Genomic DNA, 21,357 nt, shown 5'->3' with positions numbered 1-21,357 from the left:
ATTGGTTTGAGGTGAACTGGTACAGTCATGGCAGTCCAGTGGGATGAAACCTAGGTTGATCTGCTCAGGTTTGGAGTTATTTATACACAATACTCTCTCTTTTCTTGCAGTTATTACTTTAAAAGTTATGCATACCTCATTTTGTCTGGGGAGACCAAATATTAGAAAGGAATATGCTTGGATGACAGAAAGGAGCACTGAGGATGTTCAGGACAGCTTTATGTAGAACACCTATTTAGATGGAATTAAGAGAAGAAAGTATATGTTGAATATTATAGGGAGTTGTTAATGCTGAAAAGCATTAAGCTGTCAAGCACCACCTCAAGAGATACTGAGAAAGCTTGATTTGTTTGGATGATTGTTTGCATGTGTATAGGGTCTGTATGTCTGTGATTCAACTTTCATAACAGAGATTAGCAATATTTTAGACAAAACCAAAAGTCCCTCTTCTTTGTTTGTTGCAAAGATACAATACTTACTTAGACAATGAGAGGAAAAAACTTTTTTTTCTAGCTAGACAGTGATCCAAAAGTCCTTTGGAAATGTAATATATTTGGAAGTAACAGTTCCCACACCCATGTAATATGCTATTTCTAAGCAATCCTGTTCATTGGCTTGAATACCACCCCCAAGTGTGGGCTTTTTTTCAAGGAAGCCATGGTATAGCATGCCCAAATCGATCTGTGAAAAGCAGTTACAAATGCTTGTAACAGTGACAGAGACATTCATTTTTATTATTTCTTGGTAATAATCAGTGGTTTCACAAATCTTTGAGGGAGTCTTAAGCACATTTTCATGCTGAAAGCCAGAGCATACCTAGAAGACTGATTTGGTTTCATTGTTTATTCTTGCAAGCCGTGATTGCTCAAGTTTTGTGTGAATGAAACCAGCAGCATGCTTCATTCTTGCCCCTGAGCTCCACCAAGTTCTTCTCAATGAATGTAACAGGACTGGTAGAATTTCACATTCCAGTATGGCACAGTAGAAACGGCATTTTCAGAGATGTGAGCACTTTGAGGCATATGCTTTTTGAGTTCATTTAATTGCCAATCTGTAGCATACCTAAAGTTTCTAACAAAGATTCTTTGCAGCCTCATGCTGTGATTGTCTGTTCCACAAAACTCTGCCTGCAAGTCTTTTGGCTTAACATGCATGCAAGTCCTGTATGTTTGCATACAACATGTAAATATTGTCTTGAATAAAAAGAAACTTGCAAAGCTGCTCTGATTACCAGAGGTGTTTGTAAAGTACAGGTTTAGAATCATAGAATAGATCATAGATCATAGAATCTGATTTCCTGATTTTAAATTAAAACCAACCATTGCTTTTTCACAAGCATCAGAATGCCCTCTTTGCATGAGGTATTCACTGCTACCTGGATGCAATTACTAACTGGAACAGCTTTAAAATTTTCTTCCACAAACCACAAACACCCTACCATGTACTCCCCTTCTCCAAGACCCTCCACTGCGGCATAGGTGCTGCCACCTGCTTCCTGGCCTGACTCTGCTTTCCTTTTCTACCACTGAAATCCTTCTCATAATACAATTATCAATGCAGGGAAACAAGGAAAATCATCGATTGCTTGGGTGTGATTGGTAGTTAAATGGGCACAGAGAGCCCACTAATATGCTTGAACTGGTGCTGACTTTTAGTGTTACAAGAAAGTTAGGATTCAGGGGGCAGCTGGTATGCGAGCCTGTGTGTGAATGAACTAATGTGATGTAGCAATCCTCACTGATGCCATTTTATTGTTGCTGCAGGACGGCAACACAGTGGTAGCTGAGTACTGATATTTTATTTTATGAATAAGAGCCCTTGAAAACTCCAGCAGTGAACATGGGTTCATTTCTTTTATAGGCAAGAGGGGGTATTATTCCCATGCCAACAGATTTGATTTTCTTGCACATCTGTTTCTGCAACAAAAACCCCACCCACTTTGCAGACATTTAGCTCATAAATTATAGGGTTTGAATTGGGTGTGTATTGCAAAGACTGGCTTTTGCACATATGATCTGTGAGAACATTGTGGAATGCTCGTATAATTTTTTGCTTAGTTTTGGTGTATTTTTTTAAAGAATAGAGAATATGGTCACTCAGCAAGCTAATAATAGAACATTTTTGTATTGTTTTTACAAAATTTGCCAGGCTCCAATCATTGAGCCTACTGTTACGTATGTAACATTTAGCTGCGTCTTTCATGCTTTTGGAACAAAGCCAACCTCCTAACACTTAATCTCAACTTTGTAGGATACTTAATGAACTTTACATTTTATCCCCAGAAGGTCCCTGTTATTTAAAGGTTCTGCTAACTACTCAAATATGCAGACTATTACAGTTCAAAGAAACACACTGGCCATGGTCACTGCTTGTTCTTGCAGGCTGACTTGGGCTTTCATCTTGCAATGATGTTTTTGAATAAAGACATTTTCAGGCTTTATCGACAGCTGCTTTCTCACTGGAGGGAAAAGTCCACCTTTTGAAAAGCCTGAAACTGTATTGAGAGCTGTGTTACCAAAGAGGGAGTTTTCATCAGCCTTTGTGCAACACAGGCAGCACCAAAGCTGTCCTGGCCTCCCAGCTGTCAAAGCCTCCAGCTACCCTCTGGATAAGCACCTCAACTGAGCCCGCTGCTCAACTGCCAAAATCCTCCTGGCCCTTGGAAAAGTCCTCTACTTGATCCCCTCTCTTTCACAGTTGTTGAAACCCTCTATCTAATTCCCAGATAAGTACCCCGATTCAACCTCTGCAGCTGCTGGAAGCTTCTTGCTAAACACTGAATAAGCTCTGGTCCAGAGCTCCCTGCCTTCCCAGTTCTCCAAATTTCCAGGTGTCATCCACCTGACAATTAGTGAGAGCTCGATGGATTACTGGACTGTAAGAAATACACATGTAAATTCCTAGTTGTTCACCTGGTTCCCACTAATCAACCTGTTTCCTAGTTGCACTGCAGTAGCAGACCATTTTATATGTGGACCATGAGTTACTTGCCATTGTTTGAGTTGCTTGAGAAGCTTCTTACTGTCTCTTCTCTTGCAGGCAGAAAGCTGAGAATACTCAGGCTTTTAAGCCAATGCTGTGTTTTTACACAGCAAACCAGAAAGCTCTATTCCTTATGACATCTAGAAGCTTTTCAGCAGCAGCCAGTTCATATATAAAAGTTTTAAATAAATTATTGTTCTAGTATACGCCCTGAGGTTGGAGGAGAAAGAACATCCAGGACTAACAAACCTGATTGTTCTGGCAACATCACTCCAGTCTGAGCTGGCATTTCTGACTTTTTTCCTCTTCAAGACACTGCTCTGTGAGCACTTTGTACAACAATGTTAATTTTTCTAGCCCTATTTGCTATATATGCATCAACTGTCTGCCATATCAGAGCTTCTAGGTATTAACCCTGCCCTGAACTCCCTTCACCTTGTGCAGATAAAGCCAATAACCTGTCTAACAGTATGTGATCATTAGTCTGTGTGTTACTCCTCCAGTTTATTACCTTCTGGGGAAGGTTGTGACACAGCCCTTGGAATGAAAGCACTTTCCAACTTGGCATTCTTAGGTTCAGAAATACACCTCCTCACTGCAGTCTGAAATTTCAACTGTACCACAGTGATTTTAAATTGTAATCACTCAGTGTTGAACTAAGTGATTACTATGCTTGTACCACCATGCTAGCTAAAATTCCAATGAATTATTATGTGTGTTTTCCTTAGGCAAGTACTGGAAGTCAGTGGAGCCATACTCTGTGCCAGTGGATTGTGCTCTGGCTGAGTCTCAGAAACGAGAGAGGGAGGAGACAGAAACGGTATCTGCTATGGCTTCTCTTTCAGTGGATGTTCAGCAGTGTATCCCTCAGGAAAGCAGCAGGTAAGTGTATGCAATTACTGTAGAGAGCAAGCCTTTCGTTCTAGGCAAATGAGGTGAAGAAGACAGCCAGATTAAAGGTTGTTCCAAACTTAACTGCTAATTGAGCTACCTGTAAGTTTTCATCTGATTTGAGCTCTCTCACTTGACCACTGAAAGCAGAGATATTCTATGCTAGCAGATATTTTCTGTCATGTGTCATTTTTTAGTAAGGTTCATGATTAGTGCAAGAACCTTGTTTTCTCCCTGTGTCTAATGCTCTCTAGTACACAAAAAGTGTAATATCCATATGAAGAAAATAGACATGATCAAGTGTAACTAACCATATTCTTCTCATTGGAGGCTATTCAAAACTGTTCTAATTTTCTAGGAAGGCATTTAACACACATTCAGATAAATTTAATAAGGATGGACTTAAATCGTTATTAAATAATATTAGACATGCATTAAAAGTTATTTCCCTGGAAGCAATGGAAAGGTGCCAGTATAGAACTTAAAGCAATCCTGACAAGGATTAGGGCCAGCATTTTCCATGTATCAAAATGAAGGTACACCAGCAAAGAGTGAGAATGCTGTTTTTTTTCCAGCTTGTCAGCCACATTTTACATTAATGAAGATTGCATTCAATTTCACAATTTGAGAAAATGATACAGCAATTGCTGTTGTGGTTTTTTGCCAGTAAGATATTTTAAAAAATAAAAAAAGATAGACACCCAATACTGTGTCATTAAAAAACAGTATTTCTTCAAAGAGCTGTTACGAAACAGGCTACTGCAGAAGTTCTTGGAGTTTCCTATTTACTTGTTTTAAGGACAAAGTTCCCTGGCCCTCACCAGTAGAGGAAGACCCAAAATGCAGTGGAACCATTTGGTTTCCATCACCCAGAGAAAACAGGGGAGGGAGGAGGAAAGGAGAAAAAAACCTTATAAGGAGACTCATCAGCTCCCTGCAGACTGCAGAGCAGAGCTGTGCAACACCAGGAGAGAAAGGAGGGAGCTCTGGGTAGGCAGTGGTAGGAACGGAGCCAGAAAGATGCATTTTTCCTACATTGTGACAGCTACTTGTTTGATTTGGCTCTTAACCTCCTTCATTGGCTCTTTAATCAGAACTGACCTGATAGGCATGCAGGGAACTTCAATGGTGCTAAAAACTATGGCTGAGTTTGGGACTGAACATCTTTCACAACAGTGGGAGCACTCATCTGTCAATGAGTTAACAGACACAGCTCAAAGCGACACACAGGGAGCACAGATAGCTAGTGAAGTATTTGCATAATTACCTTTCCAATTGTAATTAGATTTTAATATGCTATGGCTATTGTTGTGCTGATACTATTGCAAACAAATCCATAAAAGCTTAGCGAAGAATCCATGACAAGTGGAGACATATTTTAGTTTTGTGAGAGGGTTAATCAGTGCTCAGCTAAGTAAAACCTACATTTTCTTATATATATTTATGACAGTTATGAGACAGAAAGGTGCCTGCTCTTGTGTGTGTAGCACTAAAAGATAAAGATTTTTCGTTCAAGTATTGGAACTAATGCAGTCAAACAAAGTAAAGCTTTAAATTTTTCTGTGTAAGGGTGTGGTTAATTTTGTGTATTTTCACATTGCTCAGAATAACCAAGAATTGTATTTGTTATGTGCCTTCACTCAAAACTACAGCCATTGAAAGTAACTGCTGGTCCTACATGATTTGAAGAAAATAACCCTTTGGCTAACACTATACTTAATTATTGTATTTATTACCTACCTAATGATAACCTGTGACAGTTTCCATCCATTCTGAAAATAGCATTTCAGGGCAGAGCTGAGAGAAATTAAAAAAAAAAAACAACCCAAAACCAGATGCACTGAAATGTACACAAGTGGAATTCATGTGGCTGCCAGATTCAGTACACTTCATCAGTTCTGGACTCTTATAGGGACCAATCTGTCATCATTAATTGTTCTGTGGAAAAATGCCTGCCTTTGAAATATCTTCTGTGGTACTGCTGAGATTTTTTAGCAGCTCAAAAAAAACCCCCTATGCACACATGCTTTCCTAAGTCTGTTTCCACATTTGTAACCCACAAAGAAGTCACCCAAAGCCAGATTGCCATCAGACAGGACAACATAAGTGCTGTCCCAGTGGACCAAAATTGATGGTTAGGTTTTCTGAGGCTTCAGGACATCATTCTCTTTGTTATCTTTCTGCTGAATGTAAGGAGGAACATGAAATAAAATATGGGCACTTCGAAAGTCTGATTTTGAGGGTCCTCTGAGCTGCTGGGAGACCTGAGAGGACCTGGCTGCACTTTGAGCATGAATGTAAGTCCAGCATGGGATCATAAATCCAGGGTCTGATTCCACATTGCACACTCTGGTTTCATGCCAGTATAATTTCATTCATTTCACAAAAACAGGCTGTTAATTTCATAGGCACATACCAATGCAAACTGCAGCAATGTAGTGTTGGTTCCAACTCTACATTTTCCTATTTGTTGTGTTTGTTGTAATTCAGGACCAAGTATGCACTGCTCCTTCTCCAGCGTTTTTCTGTGGCAAACTACCAGGCTGCAGTTATGTAAGAGCTCATCTGGGCTCTCAAGCCATCTTAATACGGCCACTGTAGGTGTACCCTCCTTTCCCCATTGTAGATGTGGGCCACCTTCTGAAGACCTGTTGCAAGCTTTTGCATTGACTGTTTGTTTGGGAAAGTTGGTTGTGACAGGAAGGGTGGGATCAGAGCAGAAAGTACCATGGCTGACAGGGCGGGCTGAAGGCTTCCTTCATTATGCCAGGAGCCAATTTACTTTCTTTAAATTCCCACCATGGTCAGCCAGGCTGATAATTCTGGCCTGCATCTCTAACACTGTTTCACTGAACACAGGTAGATATCCTGTTGACTTCAGCTTGAGATGGTCAGTCCTCCAGATGAAGAGAGCGGCAACAAGAGTCTCCGGGGAAAACTCTTGCTACTTATGTTGGAGGATATACTGGTGACTGGAGTGAGATGACTCACTTTAAACTAAGATTTTGGGTATTTTGCTGGCCAACTCATATCTGACTCATTTACCACTGATGAATAAATGATAAAATGCTCCTCGCTAAGGCCCATCTTAAGTATTTCTCCTTCTTCCTTCTTTCTTTCTTTTCTTGAAGTGACAGTGGCGATTATTTTTTATTTGATTTTCTCTGGCATGCTAAATGAAGAAAACTGTGAAAAGCTGCTGCACTTTCATTTTACCAAAGCAGAGCTCTGCATTTTAACGTCTGATTGAAACTTGATTATAGACTTCAGAAGAAAACAGATATAGAAAAAAGTTTGTGGATAGGAAAGAAAACATGCATGATGCTAGCACAGATTTAAATACAGATGCAATTAAAGGAACAGGCATGCCCTATAAAACATTTCTAGCTACCATAACCTTTGTGTGTTGATAACTCCTTATTCCCTATATGAGATACGGATTTAGCTGATTAGAATTTTGCTTTGGCCAGACATCTGTTTCAGAAATCACGCTATGAAAATATTCAGTACAGTGCTGTCCCTGATACATGGGAGCTTCTGTATGTTTCTTCTTAAAATAAAAAAAATAAAAGGGTGTGGAGGGATATATCTTGCGCTTACTATTTTTACAGCAAACAGTAAATTTTGAGAATGACATCTATCAGAATTTGACTTTATAGCCCTTGTTCAGATAGAGATTTTATTCAAATTGAAATGAAAACAAAGTGCAATTTTTAGATATTACTGTTACAGAGCTACCAGTTGCAGTTTCAATCACATTGCATTATATTACATACATTATATTACTCTATACCAGAGCAACTGGTTGGACCTTGGGGAACAGCTAGCCACCATCAGGATCTCGTGTTGTGTTTGTGTATCAAGTCATAGAGCTTCTCTTAACATTTAGCTATTTGGGTATCCACTTTAGCTGTGCTGTGTAACCTGCACCTACCTGGTGCATACCCAACAGAATCTGAAGTCAGAGCCAGGATCAGTTGCCAAAGAACAAGGTTCCCCAGGTCAGGCTGCAGACCTGTCTTGCCCAGCTTCCTCTCATCCCCCAGGTGGGGTAGTGAATAAGGAAGAGAACTGGGAGCAGAGGAGTTTGAGAACAGGCCTTGTCCTAATGGGTTGGTAGGTCTCAACAGCTGTATCTGACCCATGTCATTTAAAGCTTCCAGGATACCTACCCAGGCATAAACTTCTCAAAGGTTTTTTAAACTAGCTTACACCTGTGGTACTTAGGTAGTGGATCCCACAGACTCATCAGGCATTGCTCTAAATTTATAACCAGCAAATTCACTGGGAATCCCTAGTTCTTACAGCAGTATTCTTACTCATAGTCTCCGCCCCATTTCTGATTTTAAAGGCTTCAGGTGTCTCAAGACTCTGTATTCTTCATCGTATGAAAATAATTTCTTACCCCTCATGATTTTGTGCCTTTTGTAGTTTTCTTTGAGATGGAGTAGGAACTGCATGCAGGCCTCCAGGTGTTGAACACGCTATCTTAATGTTATTTGTTTTGCTCTCTGCTCTTCTACCATTAATTTCGAGCTCTCAGTCACAGCCACCACTGTGTAAAAACAATTAAATCTGTTCTCCCTCCTATTTTGTGCATTGTGTTTTAGTTTGTGCTAATTTGCTTTCTTTTCCATTCAGAAATGGTGTTAGGGGCTTTAGAACTGACCAGTATTGGTAGTTTGCCATCATCAACAAACATTATCACCTAGAAATACTGACAGTCTGCTAAGCCCTTTTGAGATGCTCTGGAGAATCCCTCCATAGCGAAAAATCACCAATATTATTACCTGTTTCCTACTTTTGATGGATTACCTACCTATGAGAGGGCCTTCTTTCATTACCTAGGTTCCTCAAAGCATTTGGATAAAATAGTTGGAAGGTTTCTTTGTGCAGGGTTATCACTTGATTCCTCTTCTTTCATTTCCTTCAGAAACTTCTGATAAATTTATAAGGTTCACTTTCTTTCCAAGTGTTAAGACCTAACTCTTACCCAAATTACTGTTACCTAAATGCCTAGTAATCACTGATTAAAACTGATTTCCACATACCAGCTTACTGTATCTCCTGCAGTTTCCAAAAAGGGAACTGAATTTATTACTTTCTCTACCTCTTGTATGGATGCAAGGTTAAGCAGTAGAATATGCTCAGTAATTGTTTCTTTAGCAATATCATAATTGCATTCCCCTAGAACACAGTGGACAAATATCATCTGCTTTTAGCAATTTGAAAATGTTTAATATATCAGTTTGTTCTAAGTCCTGATTCAGTTTAAGATTGCTCATCTGCAAACAATAAAGTCTCCCTGACACTTCTCCAGTGAACACAGACAAAAATAGTTCATTTTGCTCTTGTGGTCTACCTTCCTTGATGCTCCTTTTATGCTTTGATCATTTCTTCTGATGTGCTTTGAAAGATCTTTTTATTATTAGTTTTTATGATTTTAACATGTTGCTCTTCAGACTCCTTTTGGCCTGCCTCGTCAAGGGTTTACATTTATCTTGCCAGAGTTTATCATTTATTTACATTGCCTTACTTGGATATTATTTCCTCTTTACAAAGTATATGTGTAGCTACCTTATTCTGGTCTTAAACTATGATCAGTTTTACTTTTAGTTCCTTTTTCTTTGATCCATACAAAGTCTATTTCTACTAGGATATACACTTACTCAGGATCTCTTATGCAATGCCTTTAGGCAGACACTCTGAATCATCTTCATGGTATAGAAATGTACCTCTGTTTCTCTGGCTCTTTGCTACCAGAGGATCACTTTTCAATTACAGTGATCTTCCCTAAAACAGCTGAGTTAAGTTAGGAACAGATTATGGCATAAAATATCCATACCATGCCAGAAAATCTATCTTTTGTTCAGCAGTTTCTGTGGCTTGGAAACATATCTTGAATTTTTATTTTTATGTGTGTGATGATGTAGCTATGAGGAATTTCTGTAACTCTAAAACTAAGGTAAGAGAAACATTTGCTTTTTTGGATTACGTACAGGGTTTATCATAATTCTTAAATATTAATAGTTTTTAAAAGTGCAGATATGAACTATTTGAAATAATATTCTCATAATTAATATGGTTGCTGTTTATTCTCAGCTGCCACAGGATAATACTTAATATGCCACACGTTTTGCCAGATTCTATCCATATGGTAGGATTTTTGTCTCATCCATTTCTTTTGTTTTAAGGTTTAAATGGAATAATTTTGATTAGCATTAACTTCAAACAGAGTATTCCAGTCTGCCATAATTTGAATTGTACATCTAGAGAACTGTAGATGGGTACTGTTTCCAGCACACCAAACTAAGCAAAGCAAAGAGGCCTCAGCTCCTAGGAACTTGCAGTCCAAACGAGCCACAGTGAAGCCTTAATGACGAATCACAGCTGTGTTTCTACAATTATTACAGTCCCAACTGATGTCTTTCTAAATCTGCTGACTGCCCAGAATCAGTCCAAATCAGACCTGAACTCACAGCTGCGCCTTTGAGGAACCAGTTAGAGCATACAGTACAGCATGGGTTTTTTTTGCATGTTTTATGTTTTTATGCCAACTTCTTGTCAGCTACAGAAAGAGTGACTGAACGGATGTAACTAACAGTGACATAACTGAAGTAACATAAATTTGGCCTGTCAGACTCTGCCTCCTCGATTTCTACTGGGTTTTTTTGACAACTTTTGATATCATCAGAATGTTTATATACTGGTTCACTGCTCAAGGTTAGGGGGACTACAGTATTTTTCTCTCTGTACAAATAGGGAAAAATGGGTCTGTTTGGTACTAAGAACCCCAAAACTTTACTGGCTTTCACACAAAACTCTGACATAAGCTGCTATCTCATAAAAATGTATATTTTGAATGATTAGCCTTTGGATAGATTCAGTTACTTCTCTGACATGAATAAAATTAAGTTAAAGCATACGCATAAGTCTTCAAGAGGAGACTGGAGAAGGCTCTTAGAGTTGCCATGCTGAGAGACAACAGCTGGATTCACCAGGGCACCCTAACTTCCTCCTCTTTCTCCATAAAGCACCTTACATCTGCCACTGGCATAAAAAAAATATTCTAATGGTGCTTAGGCTCTGGCTGATGCAGAATATTGGCATATGGTTAGAAAATATTGGAATATATTAGAATATGGCACTTGAGGTCAGTCGTGGCTCTCAGAATTACCCTCATCAGTGAAAAATTACCCAGGACTAAAACCCTGAATAAGATCATCTCTCGATTGTACTAGGGTCACGAGAATGTCAGTCCCAGAAGCCAAATACATGTGAACAGATTGATGCACATACTGCTTCCCTAGATCCTTATAAATAACCCCAAGCCCCACTCTCACTCCAAAGATTTTCCAGAGCTCCAGTCCTTCCTGATCTGCCAATCTCTAATTGAGATCTACTGACAACTATGCCTTCTCATTTGCTTACTCACAGCCCAATTTAGGAGCTGAACTGTTATCTGCTTCCAAATTATCCTCTTTCAATACAGACCCATTAGGTCCTGGATGCTTAGCAGTGGCTTATTGCACATTTGCATTATGCCAGAGGACATGCAGGTCTTCGAAAAGTGGCTGGACAAAGTGGAAGTTTGTGATCAGCACAACAGCAACATACACCATCAGTATGAATCCCCCACATGGTGCATGATACTTTATCAAACCTGAGGACATCAGCAGCAGGCTGGCTGCCATTGTGCCATCTCTGCTGCAAGCCAGAGCAATGTAAGAGGGGTAAAAAGAAATGCAAAAGGGCTTCACCTTGCCTTTCAGGGAGGGAGCTGCAGTGGTTACTGTACATAGGAAACATTCTTCACCATGTGGTAGAGGACCAAAACCTTTGAGATTTATAGACTATTAGTCTTTTAGGGTCAGTAATCCTTTGGAAATTATTAGTCTGAAAATATCTTATTTTTCACATATCATTCATCTGACATATTTTTCAACATACTATCTGTGATCATTCCAAATCATAAAAGAATAACCTCCATAAAATCATTTAAAAACACACTGCTGAATTTTTCATTGGGAAAGACTGTAATAAACTCCAGATTCATTTAGAGTTCTCTGGCTTCCTTGCTGAACAAATTACCAAAGCCCGTGCAAGACCCATTAATTACTTTTTTTTTTTCGTGAGATTTCACGAGTTTGTACTTTCTGAGGGATGTTTTACTAAAGCCAGTTATTATACTGGCTTACAAGTTTTATCCAGTAAATGTCTCATTTATTAATTTGCATTTATTTTTTCTCTACCCTCATTTCAAAATTGCTTGAAGGGACTATTTTTAGGGAGGTCTTCAGCTCATTTGTCATAGGGTATTCTGCCAGACTGAGGTGAAAATTGGTTTATGTCCAAATACTTCCACTCTTCAATAGTGACTGTGATCTCAGGAGCCTCCCATTTTATAACTGCCAGGATAATCTTCGGGTGTGATAGCTTGTCAGATACAAGGAATTATGACACTTTTTTCCAGCTCAGCGTATGTTCCCATTATTTATCTATTGGTGTTTTAAAGAGCTCATCTTACCTAACCTGATTATTACCCAGAGGCTTTCAAACAAAAGATACATGTATAACCCTATTTAATATTCTTAATAGATACCTTCATTATGACAGTGACCTTGCTGATTGAGCTCAGAATTCGGCCCCAGAAATTGCAGGCAGTCAGGCAATGCATTTCTAAATTCTCAGAATCAAAAATCAGAAGGCTGAAGAAGAACCCCAGAGAAAACGTTGCTAACTACTAGACTACTAATAAACTATTTTGTTGTAACTTTTTGCCCACTTGAAAAAAATAAATGCATGTATTTTTAGTTGCAAAAGCTTGTAAAATAAAAGTATCACAGCTATTTTTTCATGAAATTATTTGAGTATGTTGATACAAAGCATGTACATTTCTGGACAAAAGTTATAAAATATTCTGACATATTTTAATATAAACAGGAACATTTTCAGTGATTGCTTGGATCTAAAATGTTTTTCCACTTGACATTTGTTTATACTTCCTAGGAAAGAAACTCTATTTATGGATAACTAAATAACACAAATAAACATCAGAGAGAGCTGAAAAATCAGCTTTGATTATGCATGAAAATCTACAATGTCATTGTGTACTCTTGTGCCGTATTCTGATTGCCTGTTTATTTTTACAGAGCTGCTGGCGAGCCCATGGAAGAAGAGCCAGCCTTCTGAAGTGCCAAGTCCTCCCTGATATTTCCTGTGGGTGACATCATTGTGTATCCCCCCAAAGCACCCTCAGACATGTCTTGTCTGCTGCTTGGGTGGCACAGATCAGATAGAACATAAACACTAGGCACAAAACTGAATAGCAACTTCACTTGTTCTTTGGATGGACTTGAAAGGGCCCTAAAGATTCCTTAAATATAACCGCCACAATTCTAGAGTTACAGCAAAACGGGCTTGGGAGAAAAAGCCTCGAGCATGCTTTTTATATGCTGTTTGACCGGCTCACAACATAAATTGTGAAATAGAGTATTACAAAATTCTACATGATAGATTATAGATACAAGAATTCCAACAGCCAGCAAAGTGCTCGGTGAACCCCATGAATCACTTTCTGACAATTTTTACTGGGTAATTTTTTTCATACTGTGTTAAATTGTTAATAGAATTAGTCTTCTTCGCTCTGTGTAATGAAAGAAAAAAGGACACCTTTATTTTATGAGCCATTTTTTAACCCCCTGCCATGAGTTCTTAGACAAATAAGTGAAAGGTGTGTAAATTACAATGAGGGAATTTAGCTAAAGGGAAAGCAGTTGTTATTGTACTATAAATCCCCTGAATTACTGTGCTTGTTGGTGCTTTACTTTCTTTTCCCTTCTCCCAGGCATCCCTCCCCATTTCATGTAATCTTTTCTATTGTGAAAACACATTCTAAAATGAGTTATCTTCTGCCTTTAAAGAAAAAAAGTGCTGTACCCTCTGTAGTTGACAGTAGCTCTCACCATATGTGCAGCAGAGATCAAGTGTGGATGGCTTTTCAAATGTGTTTTTACTTTGTTCTGAAATCTTTCTGCATCCTGACTCTAAGAGCAGCGATCTTCAGTAACTGCGTGCAGTTCATCTGAAGCTCAGGTGTTTCTGTGGAGGTTGTGTTGAGGGTGTTTTTACAGGTTGTCATGTGGATACAAACTGATTCTTTATATAGTCCTACACTAAGAGAACTGGTGTTGCTTAAGAAGCTTCAAACGGTTTATGCTTTATTTTAGCTCCCCAAAGTGCAGCAAGATCTCCCTGCAAGGTGACTTTAGCTGTTTAATTCCATGTTTGAGAACGTAACATATAGTTGTGCCTTTAGCTGATAATGAACGCTTAAACTGTTACACGTGTTGCCTTACTGTCAGAGAAAGAGATTGGGCATGTATGGAAGACTACTTCAAATGAACAAAATTCTGCTACAGCAACTTTTATTTTGTTTACAACTTTCTCACCTAATGAACCCTTGGAGATACCTTGAAGTATTCAGCTTGCAGTATTTGATAGCTCTCTCAGCTTTTAAAAGCAAATGATGTTCATTTTTATATATTTTCCGAACTCAAAGGATATATTAAAGCCATAAGTGAAGACTGTCATGCTTTTTATTCTGAAATCTGAAAGGAACCTTAATTAAAGCAAGATTTTGGGGAAGGCCATGATATGAAAGATATGGAACAATATGGTTTCATTTATAGGCATACTCAAACCTGTAAATCAAAGATGAAAGATTTCACTCAAATAGAATTATATCATTCTCTTTTGTTATGCAGTCAGACTATACCTTTCATGCATTTGGGTTTGTTTACGATTAGCATTTTAATTTTAAAGACTTTTATTACTTATACAAAAGCTTTCTGCTACAAGTTAGAAATCTGAGGCATGCTTTGAAAAGGGAAATCTAAAAAAAGATTGTCATTTCCTATAATGTGAAGTAAACTTTTATTCTGAAAGGCTTACTCTAAAATGGGTGTATGCCTCTCAGAAAGTGAAATAAAATTCTACCCCCCATTTACAAGCCAAAATCATGCTCATTTTAGTAATGCAAAGAGTCCCAGCAGGCTAAATTGACTCCTGGTGTAAGCCACCTTGCCTGACTTTGGGCTGTTCTGAAGGGGGTGTTCACATGACTAAAGCAATCAGGAGTTCATCTCATCCTGAATTTTCAGCAGACTTGTGATGGCAATCTAACTTGCCATTTACTGTGATTTTCTTATGGTCTTCAAAGAAATTTCCCTCCAAGGAAACCAAGGACCATAGCTGATGAGTTGTGTGATTTGTAGAGCTTTTCACATCTTGAAATAGTGGCTGCAAAATTTTAATTGGGCACATAGTAAGAGCATTTTCAAATTAACCCCACAAATGCAAAATCTGCTTGTGTAATTAGCTCACATGAAACTGAATGTGAATTGCAGCTTGAAATATGAGTTAAAAACTTTACCAATTAAGGTCTATATTCTGGAGTGGAAATCAACTAAAGCTGTCCTTTGTAGCTGGAAATGCCTTTAAAATGACAGAATAATTTGAATTAAACCACATTTTAAACTTACACTTATGCATTTGTACAGGCGTACTCCCAGACAGATATCCAGACATGCTATTGGTTAAAGTTGGGATCATTTGGATAAGCAAATGTGCAAATAAACTGCACACAGATTGTGTCCAGAACTGTGTTCTCACTGAAGTCAATAGCAAAATCCTCTTTGATTTCAATGGGAGATGGATCAGGCCCTGCTTATTTTTTATTTTTTTTTTTCCTTTCCTTTAAGTCCAGAGCACCATTACTTTTTGATTATGTCATTACAAGGCACTGTATAGCCCTCTGGGAAATGATTGAGGCTTATGGTGAATATCAACACTTCCTTCAAAGCAGACCTGGGCTTTCTGAGAGGGCAGTTTCACTTGCTGCTGTTTTCTTCTCACAGTATTTTTATTACCATCAATAGCTCCCCATGGATTGCAGTTAAAATTTCTCCCAGCAATTTTAGACATACTTCCAGGGAAATATTCACATAGAAGCTCTTAAAAGTGCCCAGTTTTAGCTGGATTCAACAACAAATTCCAAGAATTTCAGAAAGATGCACAAATTACATGTTTCTCCATTTCTAATATCCAAATTCAGAGGCTTGGGAGCTGTTTTTGAGGAGACATCACACTCTCATGTGCCCCATGGACCTCAGCTTAGACTAGGGAGATTGACACCTCTGAAAATTCAGTCCCAGATATTTCAAGCTGGCTGCCAAAATATCTACATCTGAGCTTAGATTACTCTGAAAAAATAAGCTGAAATGCACAAATGAGATGGGGAGAATGGTGGTGCCTTGTGTGATTCCATGGGGAAATTGAAGCTGAGGAGGTGGCAGAGAGCCCTCAGACCCAGGGTGATTCTTTGCCTGGTGCTGAGGACAGAGGGGCTGTCAACAGGCAGAAGGACATCCCAAGGCACTGCCACTCTAAGCTGCCATTATCATTAGCAATGAATCTTTGCCTCACGGGGAAAGTGTGCAAGAATTTGCATTCTGCCTCTGGATTGAGGTTTCCCTAAGCCACCAACCTCCAGAATGAAACATGCCTCAGCAGCAAGTACCACTATCATGCTTGCTCAGTTCATATTCTTCCCTAGCTTTAGGGAGTTAATGATAAGCGCAGTTGGGTTTTTATTATATTCTTTTATTTCTCTTGTATTCTTAGATCATTAAATTATTAGTAGAAACTGACAATTAAAAAGGGATATGACTCAGGATATCAAGAAAAAATGATTTTCATCCAACTTAAAGCTTTTACCTGGGCAGGAGTAGGTTCAATGAAGAGCAGTAAATCTCAGAATTTAAGAGTGTCTTGCACTTCATTTTGAGACTCTGTGTGCAGAAATTCTGTATGTGCTCATTTGGCTTTAATATAATCTACAGCAATGAAGTGCTTGATTATATGATCCTTTTTCAGGCAAAATTCCTAGTGAGTAATCAAAATTCATGGGAATTTTGCCAGTGTAAAGAAGACAGAATTAGTCCCTTTTTTAATTATGTACCTTCCTAATTTTGCTTTCAGTGAAAATGATTTAACTAATTTCAGGCAAGGAAAATAAAATCATTAAGTTACCTTAAGTAAACATCATTACAGAAAAAGAAAATATAAACAGCTGTTATGTAAACAAAGATGGTTATTTCTTTTCTTTGAAAAAAAGGCAACAACATGCTGCCAGCTGAAAGTGGCAGAATTAATCACTGTCTAGAGTATGTGGTATTTGGGTTGGTGTCTTATCTAAGTGCAGCCTCCCTAAAAAGCTGAAAGGCATAACCAGAGATGAAAGATTAGAGAGGTTTTGCTGCAGCCAACACCAGAGGTCCTGTAGAGAACAAGAATGTAGAGACTGACTAATTTGTGTAGACAGACAGCAGGACACTTTCATGGCAATGTGTCTGGGACAAAGAATTAGAGGGAACTTTTCCAAAAGCATAGATGGTTGTGAGGCAATTAACTTCTATTAGCTTGCAGGGGCAAGGAGACACTCGGTGAACATTTATTCTTTGGGAAATGCCCCCTCCATCCCACAAGGATACAGAGATGGACCTCACTGTACAGTTTTTCATCCTAAGCAGCAGTAATGAGGTGTGTTGCCCTGAAGTGTATGCTCTTTATTTGCCCAATAAGCTATCAGCCCCCAGCAGACACTTTGTAATATGACTGATGGAGGAGATGTTTATAGTATCCTTTTTTTCCTCAATAGTGGCCTTTCCAGAAGCATAGCAGCGCACACTTGTTTTGTTTTAAAAGGTCACAGTGGAGCTTTGTGAACCATTGTACTTTTTTTTTAGCTTTTTACAGACTCCATATGGAAGTAAACCAGAATATGTACATGGTGGGGGGACCTGCTGGGAAAAAATTTCTTTTAAATCAGGTTTCTGCTACCTGCTTTTCATCCTGGATTTGGAGGAGTTTGGGTTCTTAATTATCATTCAACCTTTTACTTTGTCAGGTAAGCAACTTGCTTTGTTTTCTTACCTATAACTGAGCTCAATCTTGTAGCACATAGAAAACAAAAAAAAACCCAACCAAGTCTGTCTTTTCTGACAGATGTTCCTGCCCTTGGTGTGGGAATAAGAAGAGCTTATCTTTGTCACTCCCAGCAGCAATTAAATGTTTCATTTTTGTGGCAGATCCAAACTGAAGTGGTATTGTATGTGTACAATTTAGCTGGCTGTCTGCTGATGGTTAAAAAAAGAAATTGTGAAACTCGCATTCCTCTCTAACCTCAAAAGGGAGCCATTTTGATTTTAACAATGTAATATTTTCACTTGATCCAAAACTTTTTTGTCCCATGACATCTTGTTACTAGCTCAGTTTTAGTCTCTAGCAAATAACACACTACAGAGAGTGAAAACCAAAAAGGACACGCCAGCAACTGTTAATTACGTCTTATGCACAGTCCTTCATTCTGCTGTAGTGCCGTGCTCTGTGGTTCAGCATATTAGAATAGTGCATAGCAAAATATAAGTTGTTCTGCACCATCAAAGATACTACTGTTCAGATGTTAATTAGTACATTGTGAGGTGGGTAATTTATAAGTACATTCTCCTGCATGTATGGTCTAAAGGCAAGTGACACATTAAACCCGTGGCACTGGTACTGTGCAGTGAGTGATTCTGTGCTAAGACCTCCACACATTAACCCATTCCCGATGGTATGCCTGCCAATACATGTTTGCAGTAGGAGAGCTGTAGGATGCTCTGATTCAAAGACCACTGAAATCCCTTAACAGGCTTTGGGTAAGATCCAGGAGGTAGCTAAAGAAGAAACCTTAACTTTGCACTCAGTCACACAGAAACTGTAAAGGAAGCACAGATATAGATCTAAATTTGGCCACACATCCCTGTTTCTGATATGAAGTGCCAGTTCTGGCTTATAGAAAAGTGTGTCTGAGAGAGCACTGTCAGTAGCAGATACAGTCTACTGGCTTCATGAGGGTGTATACATCATGTGTTAAGGGAACAGGTTCATACTCATGTCTCTTGCTGCTTAGTTTACTGATATTTTAAATTTCTTGATTGGCTTAAAATTTCAAGTTATGATGCAATAGGAAAGCATAAAGCAATACCTAGTGAAGTCATAACTAAAGCTTTCAAAGCAAACTTACTGCCATGTTTTTTTACAACAGCGACTTCTTGGTCTAGAGATGAACAGCTGAAATGTCTATTTTTTTCTTGGGAATTTCATGTTGCTATCTGTTTCTATGATAAGAAACAGTCCTTTTGCTCAGTGTACTAGAAGTTTATCTGTAATCTGTCTTTCCAGGCAGATCAGATTCTAAGGCATAAAGCATCAGTGGGACTGACCCAAAGGGCAACACTTTTAAAGGTCGATAGTAATATTTCTGTAAGAGTAAAAGGAACCATTGTTATTTTTCCTGATACATTTTTGTATCTGAAAGCATCCGATGAGTAATGTGAAGTAATACTGTGCTCCAGAACTTTGTTGATTATAGATATAAGAACGTTGGATTGGCGTGAAATAGTCTTAAACTGAGTTGTTAAAATTCCTTTTGTTTTGTGTTTTGTATAATTCTTTGGCTATAGTCTTGTCCTAGTGTCAATAAAAGCTATTTGAAGTAATCTTGTTTGATACTCTGAGCTTTTTCTTGCATGTGTTGTTTTTTTTCTGTTTAATCGGTGCTAAAAAGAAGTGGAACTTTGAACATACCACCCCTGGTTGAATCATAGGAATCTGACTTAAAATATAAATGGTGAAGCTGGAGTGCATAAAAAAGGGACCACAAATGTTAATGTAAAAATAATGTTACACAGCAGGCTAAAACGCACACAAAACAGAGCATTGCAGAGCTCCAGCTTTAACACTAAGCTCATATTCTAGAGTTCCTTTGCCTCATTGTCCTGCGACACTGCAGAACATGTAATTCCCCTCACAGTGAAACAATTTAAATAGTACATGTGCTGTTTTGAAATCTGTAATTCTGCTTTGTGGGAGGTGGGGAATATCCAGCACACTGCAGCAATACTCTGGACCACAGAACCGCACCAGCCCTGCTGCTGTAAAACTGGAAGCTGTTACAGATACAACAGACCTATTTCAAGAAAGGCACCCCACAAAAGCAGTGATGTGAGGAAGGAGTGTGCTCGCTGCGAGCACACTTCGATCACTTGCACCTTGTCAAAAGTAGCTCACGGACTGAAATTGTTCCTGTGAGAGGAGATTCATGCACCTAAATGTAGTGGGCAGGAGGGAAGTACAGGCACTGGATTTGCACACGCAGACCCCTACCTCCTGGCACATATCCAGAGCTGCTCCAGAGGCAGATTAAAACCAAAATGAAGCAAAACAGCATCCTACAATTTTAGCTTTATTTCATCCCTCAGCATAACACATCTTTTTCCTTTCTGGGGAAAAGGACCCCAGCCCCAAAAATGCAGAGCTCCACTCCAAACAGTAAAATATTGTTTGAAAATTTGGATGTGTAACGTGTAATTTCCTTGGCATATTTCAAGTTCCATGCCCAGAGGACCTTAATCTATCCAGTCTATCTATCTGCTTCTCTGCTCTGGTTGTTTCCTGTGATTCCATTGTGATAAACTGCAGAGTTCTGTGATAAATTGCATTCATCATGTCTTTCTAGCTGCCTCACCTGCATTTTGTACATTAAACCCTCTCTCCTGGGACTCCTTCTAACATTCCAACCTTGTGAAAGCTTCCAGCTAGACACCACTGTTGCTTTAAAATCAACCTGCCACAGAAATGACCCTGCCTTTGAGAAGTGGAGTGGGTTTTTGGAAACCTTCAGGCGAACAATGTTTCTAGGAATCTCTTGTAGGTGGGTGGGAGTGAATTCTTCCAGATTCCTTCTCTCATGCTTTTTCACTGCTTACCCTGGAGATCCTTCTCCCCTGGAAAAATCTTTCCACTGACAGTTTTGAAAGGAGTAGAATAGTGAGATAAAAGCTGAATGAATATGTGTTGAGCCACTGCTCTTCTTCCTTATTTCTTCTTCTTTGCTCTGCCAAACAAGAGGAAGACAATGTTAAAATTATGGTTTCAGAAAAAGTATTGAGATATTTTTCTCTCTCTTCTTTTTTTTTTTTTTTTTTTTTTTCCCAGAAGGATTTTATTGTTCCATTTGCTGTCAGTGGCCTGGATACAGTACTTTATTCATACAGGCCTCTTGGAGGCTTAGAAAGTAGAGTTTCAAGATTCTTCTTACATCTCTTTCTGGGCTTGCCTACAAAAGGGAGCAGGTTCAATGAAAACCCAGAATGAGGTTCTGTACTTGACTAGAAGCTAAGTAAGAGCATGGGTCCAGAATTTTGTGCAAACTTTGTCATATTTACCCCTCTTGGCTCATACGCTGCTTCAGACTGAATTTCTCTGTCCACATATGACTGAAAAATATCCAGCTGGTTATAACTGCCACGTTAATGTCTTCACTAATAATTGAATAGGGCATTGCTAATAAGATCCCAAATTACCTCTTTTGTGGTATAT

The 21,357-nt window shown here is 38.8% G+C and overlaps 1 protein-coding gene across 4 annotated transcripts in view; it reads left to right on the top strand.

Moving 5' to 3' along the window:
* HDAC9 (histone deacetylase 9) overlaps window positions 1-19,475 on the top strand; it is a 451,614-nt gene extending 432,139 nt beyond the window's left edge. For all 4 annotated transcript variants that reach the window (XM_061356435.1, XM_061356432.1, XM_061356433.1 and 1 more), the window contains 2 exons: window positions 3,711-3,864; window positions 13,026-19,475. In XM_061356435.1, the coding sequence (XP_061212419.1) occupies window positions 3,711-3,864; window positions 13,026-13,065 (194 nt within the window). In that variant the 3' untranslated portion in view covers window positions 13,066-19,475. The remainder of the gene's footprint in view (window positions 1-3,710; window positions 3,865-13,025) is intronic.
* Window positions 19,476-21,357: the final 1,882 nt, after the last annotated feature.

This window comes from Neopsephotus bourkii, unplaced genomic scaffold (assembly GCF_033783945.1).
Source record: "Neopsephotus bourkii isolate Nb327-2 ecotype Australia unplaced genomic scaffold, CSIRO-AGI_Nbou_v1 NB_855, whole genome shotgun sequence".
NCBI lineage: Eukaryota > Metazoa > Chordata > Aves > Psittaciformes > Psittacidae > Neopsephotus > Neopsephotus bourkii.
Note: the sequence above shows the minus strand (reverse complement) of the source record. Positions and strands in the feature narration are given on the sequence as shown.